General features: G+C 42.5%; 1 protein-coding gene across 6 annotated transcripts in view; it reads left to right on the top strand.

Annotated features, from left to right (window-relative positions):
• Positions 1 to 11,865, top strand: part of Frem1 (FRAS1 related extracellular matrix 1) — a 160,175-nt gene that overhangs the window by 62,116 nt on the left and 86,194 nt on the right. For all 6 annotated transcript variants that reach the window (XR_004120883.1, XM_031377755.1, XM_031377754.1 and 3 more), the window contains 4 exons: positions 3,195 to 3,391; positions 4,419 to 4,509; positions 5,995 to 6,162; positions 9,129 to 9,337. Coding sequence is in view for 5 of the 6 variants with exons in the window: in XM_031377755.1 (XP_031233615.1) it covers positions 3,195 to 3,391; positions 4,419 to 4,509; positions 5,995 to 6,162; positions 9,129 to 9,337 (665 nt within the window). In the remaining variant the exon portion in view is untranslated. The remainder of the gene's footprint in view (positions 1 to 3,194; positions 3,392 to 4,418; positions 4,510 to 5,994; positions 6,163 to 9,128; positions 9,338 to 11,865) is intronic.

Genomic DNA, 11,865 nt, shown 5'->3' with positions numbered 1-11,865 from the left:
ATTGGGTTCTGATGATGCCAAGTAACCTTGGTTTGTGTTGTTTATTTTCTTATGCTTGCCCCCCTGCCTCCACTCCATCTGGTTATCTCTAGTGCTACCTGCCCTTGCTAAATCTGCCTGGAGCCTGTCCTTCCTGTGATCCTGGTTGTGCCAGAACTCCTAGAGTCAAGCTGTCTCTGTGATCCTGTGATTCTGTGATCCTGTGACCCTGGGCTTGGTAGAGCACCTGGGAATGCAGCAGCTTCCTCTGGGTGTTGTGGGACTGGCTGCAGAGCCTGGGCCCAAGGTATGCTCAGGACATCAGCCCAGAGAGACTGGAAGGAACCTGATCCACTCTGCTGGTGGAGTTCCTGTGCACCTGGTCCCGCTGGTCCCAGTTACTCCTGGTGTTGGGACAGATGTTGTGTCCTCCTCACTTCTGATCCTGAGAGTGTCAGAGCACCTGGGAGTGGAGCTTCCTCTGGATGTTGTGGGACTGGCTGCAGAGCTTGCACCCAAGGTCTGCTGAGGACACCAGCCCAGAGAGACCGGAAGGAAGCCGAGCCACTCTGCTGGTGGAGTTCCTGTGTGCCTGGTGGTGCTGATTGAACCTGTTCTGTCCCCAAGCCATATGAACCATTACTATTTACATCACAGTTGCATTATGTTAGATTTTGCAAGTAATGTGGAGGTAATTTGAAGTGTACAGAGGGAAACATGTAGGCTCTATACAGATACAGCAGATTTTATATAAGGGACTAGAACATCCACAGAGTCCCAGGTCCATAGTGGGGCAGTAGAACTCCTGGAACCCATTTCCTGCAGACACCAAGGGGTGACTGTTTTTCTAGTTCAGATTGTATGTTCGCCTCACCTCTTTACCCAGCATCTCCACTTCTCTCTGACATCAGCTTTTAAAAGTCATCCTGTTATACAAACATTTAGTGTCTTTTCCTAAGAGCTTGCACAAAACAATTGTAGTTCATATAGTGTCCAGCCCTAACAGTGCAAGTAATTCTTGGTACTGAGAAGTGACACTGGGTATTCTTAAACAAGGAAAAATAAAGACCAAGCTAGAATCAGAGCTCAGGGCACGTGAAGAATCAAGAATTCAGGCTGCAAGGAAGTCAGATGTCACCTGGTGAAGTGTCATTACAGAGCCTGAAGGGGGGGGGGGGTCAGGTTCTGACTGAGTCATTAGGCATGCAGACCTTTTTCTTGTTATTCTGATTCCTTGTACATCTGTCTGTGTGCTGCAGCCACAAGGACATTGGAGGACTTGAGGGACACTGGAATACAGTGGCTGGTGACTGTTTTGAAAACTGGTTCCCACTCTGCCTGGGAATGGGTTGTTAATAATATCTCTGTTATGAACAGTTTTCAGCACAATGAGAATGCTTTTATTTCTCTGTGGAGTTTGCTAAAATGGAATTTCTCTTGCCCACAGACACACACACTAATTGTTTGAGCATGCATAAATATGTAAAGACACATCAACTTAGGCGATCATAAAGCATGTTGAAAAATGCGCCCACCAAGAATTACTACAGGGGATAAAAAGCATGCTTTTCCATTCTTCCTTCATAAAGAACACATTGGAGAATAAATTAGCATGGAAAATGGTCTCTTTGAAGGCACAATAACTATTGTTTCCTTATTAAATCCAGTTTTTCAATTAAGGAGAGCCTCACCGATCCACAGTATCGCTGTGAGGGCCCATAGAGAATTTCTGAACTTTGTAGATTAGAAAAATACTGTAGGTGGGGGAAATCATGACACAGATTTGGGAGACTAGAATTATCATTGTCTTTGTAGTCTTTTATTTTGATAACTGGCCTTAGTTTTTAATCACTCTAGTTAAATAACCAGATAACTTATAGACAACAGAAATATTTCTTAGCATCAGAAGACTGGAAAGTGCAGGGTCAAGGTAGCCTCCAGGTCGTTGTCTGTCTGGTGAGGGTAGCCCTTTGTTTCCAAGGTGGGACCTTGCTGCTGTGTCCTCCTAAGAGGACACACAAGGCATAAAAGGATGGAAGGACAAGCTTTCCCCTTCAGATGCCTTTATAGGGATCCAACCCGTTCATGGGTGCAGATCCCCCTGACCTAATCATCTCAATATGGTTGCATTGTGGGCAAAGTTCCAAGGTGAATCTTGGAAGCAAACACAAACCCTCAATGGCATTGCAAGGGATAAACCAAGTTCAGAAACAGTTCCAACTGAGAAACTGGAAGATGAATCTAGAAGATCCTGTAAGAGTAAATAGAACCGGCTTCTTAGAGGCAGTGAGAGGAGAGCATTAGATTGAAGAGACAATACAATATGATCTGAGGGAGGGGAAGGGGGTCCATCCACCAAGTGCCACCAGAGTGTTGAATTTATGTTGAAAGGCAATAAAAAATGAAGTTGAAGAAAGATCTTGGATATCATGCTAAAGAGTTAGAGGAATGTTACCACTGGATGGCTGTTTTAAGGTTTTGGAGGAAGTGAATTAACTCATTTGACTTGTGTGTTTTTAAGTTACTGCAAGTTAGTAAAAAGTGTAGAATACCAAGTACAGAAGAACAAGGAGTTAGGGCTGTTGCAACCACATGAGGAAGAAATTACAAGAGTCATACAGGAAATTTGGCAATGGGTTGGATGAGGGTAGGGAAGGAAAACCAAGAGTGATAACATGGTGTCCAGGATTAGTGATGGAGTAGAGGGAGGAAACAGAGATGCATAGGTTATTACTAAAAAGGAGATGGAGAAATAAAATAGGATTGTGCTTTGTGTTCTACATGTCTATTTCCTAATGGATTAGGAATTAGGCATACTTCCAACGGATAAGCTAGAACTGTGATTATATATATATATATATATGTACATATATATATATATATATTACACATATATATATTCCCTCTGTGTATTCCTGGCTATCCTAGAACTTGCTATGGAGACCGTACTAGCCTTGAATTTACAGAAATCTTCTACCTCTGTCTCTTGAGTGCCAAGATTAAAGTTGTCTGTCACCATGTCTGGCATGATGCTTTTATTTTTAAAACATAAAATCAGATGAGTTAAGCCCTAGTCATTTCTAAATCTCGTAACAGAAGTATTTTATCAGTGACAGTTTGGAGAAGTCATCCTCACTGTTCCTAGGTGATCCTGGGCACTCTATTTGGTGTTTTCCTGTATTTTAATTTAATAGAGCTGTGTGTTTTCATTCCAGGTGGTGACGATCCATATCACTCCAGTAGATGATCAGCTTCCCAAGGAAGCTCCTGGCATTTCCCGTCATTTGGTTGTCAAGGAAACGGAGGTGGCCTACATCACTAAAAAACACCTACATTTCCTAGACACGGAATCTCAAGACGGAGAACTCATCTATACAGTAACACGTCCTCCATGTTTCTCCTTCAGCCACAGGTGTCCTTGTAAAGCTACTATATGACCCACTGGTTTAAGAGAGTCAGTATGTAGCAGTGTGATTCAGTTGCTTCATTAGGTACACTTGAACTTAACATCCAATTTAGCATTCACTTTTATCATAAATTCATCTTTACGATAGCTGAGTGAGTGACAATTAGTGACTGCCATGCAGTTTGCAGTTTTCAGCACAGTGTGAAGCAGTCTAAATACCATTTTTCTGAAGTAAATCCTTATTTTTCCTTTTTAAAGAAAAGTATTATTATGTCTGCAAAGTAATAGTTTTAGATATGGCAGGCTATTCAGTGTTCGTGTTATATAATCTCAGTTCAAAACGGTAGCATAAATATTCCATAGGCTCATGTCATATACACAACAGTGAGGAAACACCTGGCAGGAGACTAAGGATTCCTTTTAACCATGAGACAGCAAAAAACTTTGTTCTGTCTTGGTGAGGGTGGCATAGATGATGCTGAACTTCATGCTACAAGCGCCCAAGATAAAAAGACTGAAAGTCTCTGTTTTCTCCCCACAATGAGGTGTTTTTTAAAAAATGGATTCTGATAACGTAGTACAATTTTGGAAAAAGTTTCCTGGTGTAATATAATATCTGGAGCACAAGGAGGCATAATTAGATCGTAACTCAATGGGTTCTGGAGATAGGCTACCTGTATTAGCTGAAGGGCCTGGGAAAGGATCTGGCATGATCTTGGTCATATGGAGAGTATAGAGGTTATTTGAGATATTAGCCACCTGTGGTTCTGGTTGTGAGAGCTTCATATGGCCTGGCCACACAGATAACACAGATCAATAAGCTGTTAATCACCTCCAGTTTCCAGCCTTCTGGATAGAAGGACAGGTTATACATCCTTTCCTTTAAGAGGATAAGCTCATATGCGTAACATTTCTGGTTTCCTTGGTGATCTGTGGGCACAAGGATCTTCATGCTCCCAGCAATGGTGGCTGATTTGATTTAATTTTTCTTAGCTGAAAAAAATAATGCTTATGTGGTCTGTATTTCTCTTAGATACTTGGATGCTGGGAAGCTATTCATGGTGGACAGCATACCAAAGCTAACCAAAAATCCTACAGCCCCAGGGCTAAGCTCATTTACTCAGGTATGAAAATTTGTAAAAATACTGGCTAACACACTCCGTAATCTATCTTCTAAGTAGGTGTGGTGTGCCCAGTGTTGTGTCTGAGGTGCTACCCAGCCACTTTTTTTTTTTTAAAGATTTATTTTATTTATTTTATGTGTATGAGTACACTGTAGCTGTACAGATGGCCGTGAGCCATCTTGTGTGTGGCTGCTCTCCGGCCCTGCTCGCACAGACGTAATTCACTGTAGCTGACTTCAGACACACCAGAAGAGGGCGTCCGATCTCATTACAGGTGGTTGTGAGCCACCATGTCGTTGCTGGGATTTGAACTCAGGACCTTTGGAAGAGCAGTCAGTGCTCTTACCTGCTGAGCCATCTCGCCAGCCCCTACCCAGCCACTTCTGCCACAGTTTCTCCTGACTCTATCCTTGTGCTTGAACACATCTGGTAAATATGGAACATCTGTTTGAAAGGCTTCATCAAGTAGAATGTAATCTCAAATTCTGTTATAAATCCACAAGCCTTTGCATCATTTGCCAATGTCAGGACACTGATTTCAGGACCCACGCCTAATTACACTGAATGCAGGTCATGCATTCATCTACTGTGTTGGTTTCCCACAATTGCCGTAACAAAATACGGTAGACTTTGTAGTTCAGAACAGGGGCCCTGTTTGTCCTGTACCTCCAGAAGCTAAAGGTGTGGAAATTGTGGCATTGGCAAGTTGTATTTTTCTGAACCCTGTAGACATCTCTCCCTCCGTGTGTTTTAGCATCTAGTGCTTTGTTAGCAGGTTTTTGATATTCCCTGGCTTGTAGATACATCACATTCAGTTTTGTCTTCTGTCCATTGAGGCTCCCCCATCGGTGCCTCCCGTTACAAGGAGTCCAGTTGTACTGGATTGAGGACCCACATTACTCAAATATTTCCCCTACATCCATCTGTAACGGCCCTATTTCTAAATACATTGAGACTCCATGGTTCTAAGAATTCTAAGTTTAGTGTGCCATTTTCTGGGGATGCAGTTCATTCCATAGTAGTTACCGCTCCCCCAAATCCTTCAGTACCTCTCTGCTTCCTCCTGTGAACTCTCCTCTGCAGACCCCATAGGAGTCTGGTATATGAGTGCTCAGGCAGCAGACATCTGTGGTTTGTGGCTAATTATGTCTGCTTTCTTCATGATTAGAAGTTGTAAATGTGCTAAGTGCTACTGTTTCACCAACTCTACTAATACGGGAACAGGGGCATTGCAGGCGTATCCAGCTTGTATTAGTATATCTGAGCTTACTTTTTGCAGAGGTTCTTGGACTCCATCATTTGATATACTGCCTGACTTCATTCATTTCCTCTTATGTGTAGATAATGTGACTTACAAAGTAGGGTCTTGGGAATCTTTCCATCTATGGTGATACTTAGCATGTTCCATATCAATTAACATTGTCGGAGGGCTTGATTCTGATCTCTGCAAATCAGCACATATGTCCATTTCAATTTGCTTCACAGCATGCCGTGAACCATATGAAAGTGGCCTACATGCCACCCATGCAAGATATAGGTCCCACACCTCGACACGTGCAGTTCACAGTGTCCGTCAGCAACCAGCACGGAGGTACTTTGCACGGAATCTGCTTCAATGTCACAATTCTCCCGGTGGACAATCAGGTTCCCGAGGTATGCAGTGTTTGACGTGGTGGGCCAAAAGGAGCGAGAGAGAAAGGGTAATGTTTTCATACTCTAGCTGCAGTATAGCTAAAAGGGCGGGGTGTGGGTGGGCAACTCTTTTTCCCATGGCACTTCCTATCTGAAAGGTGAGAATTTTTCAGTGTTGAATTTGGCATTGTTTTCAAAGCCTTTCATTCCCCCGGCTGTTGATCAGGAGAAGGAGATTAAATGATGAGTCTCTTAGCAACCAGAGGGACCTATTTGCTCTCACCACAGGCCAGCTATGCTGCTGTGTGTTCCAAAGAAGCTTTTTAATTTCCCCAAAATGAATTAGGTTGGGCACCCTTTCTTCTTCATCCAGTGCCACCGCTCAGTGTTTATGGAAATCTTAAGGAGCCTCGGTTTTTCTTAAAACCAAAATAGAAAGGCATCGCTACCTGCTATGTCTTCTTTGAGGCTGTTTCACTTTGAGAGTTTTTTTTCTGGATGCTACACACACACACACACACACACACACACACTTCAGAGTACTATACTTGATTAGTGTGACTATTATTAGAATTTTCCCCCTTAAAAGTGGAAAGAAAAAGGAAAATCATCTCCCATTTGTTATAGACCAGGGGACTCTAGGCCTCCTAGTTTATTCCCAAGGGAAAGGGTGAATTTCCCTGGTATCTACCTATAAGAATATAGTCATCCCTGGCACTCTCTTTCCTGGTCCCCAGCATCGCTGCACCTGCCTCAGGTCAGCCAGCAGACTTCTTCTAGGAAGGTCCAAGGGAAGGTACTTACTTAGTCAACATGCAGAAATGGCTCGATGGGTCTAAATAATATTTTAAGTTGTTAAGTTTCGAACCTTGAAGAGTCAGGAGGTTTCCTAACAAGGCTGGCTTAGGCTTTTTCTGGAAAACATAGAGCTCTACCAGCCCTGAGCCCACAGGTACCATGGATGCAAGGCAGGTTGCACTGTTAATTTGCAGAGTCCCCACCAAGGCACTACACTCACTGTGACAGCAGCCCAGTCTTACAAGATGGCCAGCTTGCAATCTGTGGTTGAAGAAGTGTTGAGGAGGGGCAGCTAAGACATCTACACTGACTCTCTCTGGGACTCCTCCCCTGCTGGGGACCTGGCCTAATCCTTGTGAAAATAAGTTAGGGCAGCTATGGAATGAACTTGGTTAGATTTCAGTTAGACCCCCTTTTTCCATAGATACATTTTAGATCCTGAACCAAACCAAAGCTTTCCCTATAACACTTTCTGAGAAATCTTTTATGCAAAACAGCCCAACCTTGAAGAAATATGCTCTGTATGAGGAAATGATGGGGCGGATTGAAGAGTTGCCTTCATTTGAAAAAAGATGGAGGTCTTAGGGCTCTGGTGGAGATTGACTTCTCTCTTTTGTTTGCCGGTGAGGGACGAATGAAATAGTTTTTCAAAGAGCTGAGGATATTAGGAATTGAATTAATACAATATGAAATCGAGGCGATCATTAGGGCATGTTGATACCATGCAAACCTGGAGACTCCTACGTGCTCCTTATGAAGCCTCAGGCTTTTAATGTTTGAACTTACTCTAAAAGAAACCTTTTGAAATTATTGTATGTAGTAAAGTATATTTTAGTGCAATAGTCTCTATTTTGTATGCTAAATTGATGCCGGGGCTGATGTGCATGGCCCTTGGTGCATATCTCTTCTGGAGAAGGGTTCTGCTTCTTTCTTCTAGTTAGAGTGAAGATGTAGGCATGGTGAAGTCAGAGGGCACAACTTAAGGAGGACTGTTATGCTAGGGATGGGGAGAGAAGTCAATTGTTCTTTTGCTTTGCTTTGCTGCTGGTAGTTTACTAAGGAATGGATGTAAGGTGACCACAGCCTACTCAGTCACATTCGTGTGACCCAGCATTCTTCCCTGGACATATGCATATGGGGCACATGTCTGGTGGACATTCTCTTGCGCTGTGCTCCATTCATCATCAGGGGAGGGTACACACTGGGGTGGAGGCTGTGGCTTCATCTTGCTGAGAAAGAAGATTCTTTCTGTGAAAGCACAGTGCCCTGGCGATGGTGGTGTGCTCACTGCAAGTCTTCGGGGGGGGGGCACCCACAGAGACCACGATTTGAAATCCTAACTGTCTGAACCCCTTTCTTCTGTGTAGCAATATTGATTTTGGAAGCTGATCTGCTAAATAAGCTCCACATGGTTTGTCTACTATACTCTCAGCCTGGAGCACATACGTATGCCTTATAAATGTAGTCAGTACATTGTAGATTATAGTTTTCTAGACTTGTTTAATCATAGAACAGGTCTTGCCCACTCTTAGCCTGCTAATAAAATACACCAAGCTGCTTTATCTAACTTCCTTTGTGCTTAGGACTGAATTGTTAGTCAGCTGAAGACTAGGGTGGTTTTGTTTGTTTGTTTGTTTGTTTTTTATTTTTCGTTGAAAGCCCTCGGAACTTTTATTATTTAAGTCTAGTGTTTGAGTAAATCTATTTCCCACGGATGTAACTCTCTTGCCTTCAGTTTCCCAGTTCTCACTGCAAAACATAGAGTGGAGTGTTCATCAATTTCCCAAGTTCTAAAGAATTTTTAGGGTTATAAAAAGAGAGTTGGACCCTTTCCTTCATGGGCACTTGGCAAAGGTTGAGTGAAGGAAGCTGGGAGTTCCCCCTTCAGCTCATCAAGGCCCTGCACCCATTGCTGATTCTGCTATAGAGGCTCTGGGACACTTGAAGCGTATGCACTTCCAAGTTAGGGATCTGTCTTGGTGTCTGTATGCATCAACACTTGGAGTTGGAAATGTTCAGTTAAAATGACTTTAGGTAAATTATTCAGGTATAAACGAATCTCCCTAGAAACATTCTTAAGTTAATTGACCCTTGAAGATGCTACTGGTGCTTTCTAGGGATCTGATGAACTCTGTGTTCAGGGACACCTCATGGAACAAGGTCTTGAGTGTCTCTTTCCTTCTTTCTAGGTATTCACCAACACCCTGAGAGTGGCTGAGGGCGGTCAATGCACCATCAGCACGGAGCACATCTTAGTTTCTGATTCGGACACCCCACTGGACAGCATCTGCCTTTCTCTTCAGGAGATGCCTCTGCATGGCGGGGTAGAGCTGGATGGATTTCCTCTAAACCCAAGAGGCACATTTTCTTGGCAAGACCTCCATAACTTAAAAGTTAGGTTAGGAGATTTTGTGTTCCCCTTCTATGCTTTTTATCTGGATCAACTGTGAAACACAGTGAAGGGAAAGAAGCCCGTCTAATTCTTTCTAGAACAGTATGCCATTTCATATTGTTAAGGGTCAGTTGAAAATCAAAGAAGTAAAAAGAAAAATTCATTTTTCACCAGACTTTTTTTTTTCTCTCTCTCTGGCTTACTACAGCAGAGGGAATGAGTTTATGAATATTTGTGCAATAAAAATTAATTGCCACCAATATTAATTTTGCTACAATGGCACAAATCACAAATTCTGTAGAGACTAAAATAATCTGTGCAGCTAATTGAAGTTGGCTCTAAGCAAAGGCAATCTCATAACCTTGGACTCTCAGGGCTAGAACGCTATTGATCAGCCAGATATGGTAGCCTATACTTTTAATCCCAATGCTTGGGATACTGAGCCAGGATGATTGTGTGTTCAATGCCAGCCTAGTAAGAACAGAGAGAGGGAGTGTGTGTGTGTGTGTGTGTGTGTGTGTGTGTGTGTGTGTGTATGTGTGTGTTTGCAGGTAAGAAAATAGAGCCTGCTGGTGGGTAGACTGTGAAGCAGGACTCAGGTCTCTGGGAACTAGAGATGGAGCAGCTCTGCCTCTTGGCCTCACAGTAGCTCCCATTTGAAAACTTCACTTCCTCTACCTAATACAGCTGCAAGAACTCTTTTTCACAACATCAAGTGAAACATTTCTGAAAACCAATGCAAACTATGTCAAAGTAACAGACAGACAGACAGACATGCTATCGCTTCACTTACTAACTTTGACAAACAGACATCTCATCCTTTCTACACTTGATCTTAGCTGAAAGGCTGCGAAGCAGTCATCTCATCCTTTCTTAGTGACTTGTGGGAGGAAGTGTTTCTCCTCAAATGTTTGGTTTTGAGCCAGGAAGTTCACTAAGGACTGGGGACTTCATATAAGATCACGTAAGCTCGGCGGCTCACTTACATCACAGACTTACAGTTCTTCATGACTTCTGTCACTATTCACCTATTCCCTTTAAGATGTTCCTGTTTTGCTTATAGTTCAGATTTTGAAATCTCAGTTCCTCCCTACATGTTAGAAAAGACATGTTTAGGCAGTGCTAAGATGAACAGAAAAATAGAAGTATTTGCTAGAATTCTATGTATACTCGCCTTCCTAGAGAATTGCAGGTAAGTACTAAAGTCATTTAGCCTCAGTCATCGAGTTTGACAAGGCACATCATTCTGTTCTCAGGGTGGCAGAGCTGAGCACAAAGATGCTGAGGCATTTGCTAATATTGAGGAGTGAGGTTTTAAAGACCTGCTTGCCCTCACCACCACGCTTTACGTGTGCCTTCTCAGTTATACTTAGCTGTTTTAGGAAGGGCAGCATTGGAAAATGGACCAGTACATTATAATTTATGATCTTTTTTGACAAAAGTAGTAAGAGGCATGGAAAAATAGATCAGAGAAGGTAGTATGTGTGGTAGACAAGGGTGTGACAATGTAAGCTTCCTGCCACTGGAATTAAATTCATTACCACTCTACTGGTTTTTTGAATAAGCTACAGTCTCCTTTTATTCATATAAGAGTATCAGATAGGTTCACTATACTATACTGTTTTGTTAAAACTTTTGTTTTCAGTTCCTAGGACATAATTTCATTTGTTATTATGAGCAAATCAATGACCCAATGAAATTCAAGAGCTACTCACACTTAACTGAACGTCACTGTAGTGGGTTAGAGAATATGTGAAAAGACTGGACGTACACACTTTCTTTTTAAAAAAAAATATGTGGCTAAGAATTAAGAGAAAGATGTGGCCAAGGTTAAACCAAATAAAGGTGTTGTAAACCTGAGGAGATGTGAGACTCTTTAACAGCTGAAATAAAGGACTTATAAATGGAACATGGGATATGGTGGAGGGAAGCCATACCTCATTCCCAGAGCAAGGCTGCAAAGACGAATGGCCAGCCCCAGCGCCCAGGAGGAAAGTTGGGTGGTTCAGGGATCACAGAGTCCTTCAAGTGTTCCACTTCATCTTGGAGTCATCCTGCCTCCACTCAGTATGCTGCAGTGTTACAAAGATCCCAGGCCAAATATTTACCGCTGTCAGAGGCCATTGAAAAACTGCCTTCTGAAATTTATTTTTCAAGATTATTTTTAATTACGTGTGTCTCTGTTATTGTGCATGAATGTGCATACATATGCAGATATGTGGATATGTTCCTGTGAGTCCAGGCACCGATGGAGGCCAGAGATGGAGTGGTGGTTGTGAGCTGCTGGTCACTGACCTTAGGTCTTCTGTAAGAGCAGCTCAGAGTTTTAACAGTTATGCTCTCTTTCCAGCCCTCAAAAAGCTGTTTTGTGATTGGAGACAAATTACCAATGTATGTACAATGTTTTCCTGGGTAGAGTAATTTTACATGTAGGGATCTTGAGTGGTAATATATCTTTGCATTTAGAGTTTTAAGCTGCTTCTTTTCTTACTTCTTTGTATACAGTTTTTTTGTTTTGTTTTGTTTTTTTTGTT

Source organism: Mastomys coucha, unplaced genomic scaffold, assembly GCF_008632895.1.
Source record: "Mastomys coucha isolate ucsf_1 unplaced genomic scaffold, UCSF_Mcou_1 pScaffold18, whole genome shotgun sequence".
NCBI classification, from domain to species: domain Eukaryota; kingdom Metazoa; phylum Chordata; class Mammalia; order Rodentia; family Muridae; genus Mastomys; species Mastomys coucha.
Note: the sequence above shows the minus strand (reverse complement) of the source record. Positions and strands in the feature narration are given on the sequence as shown.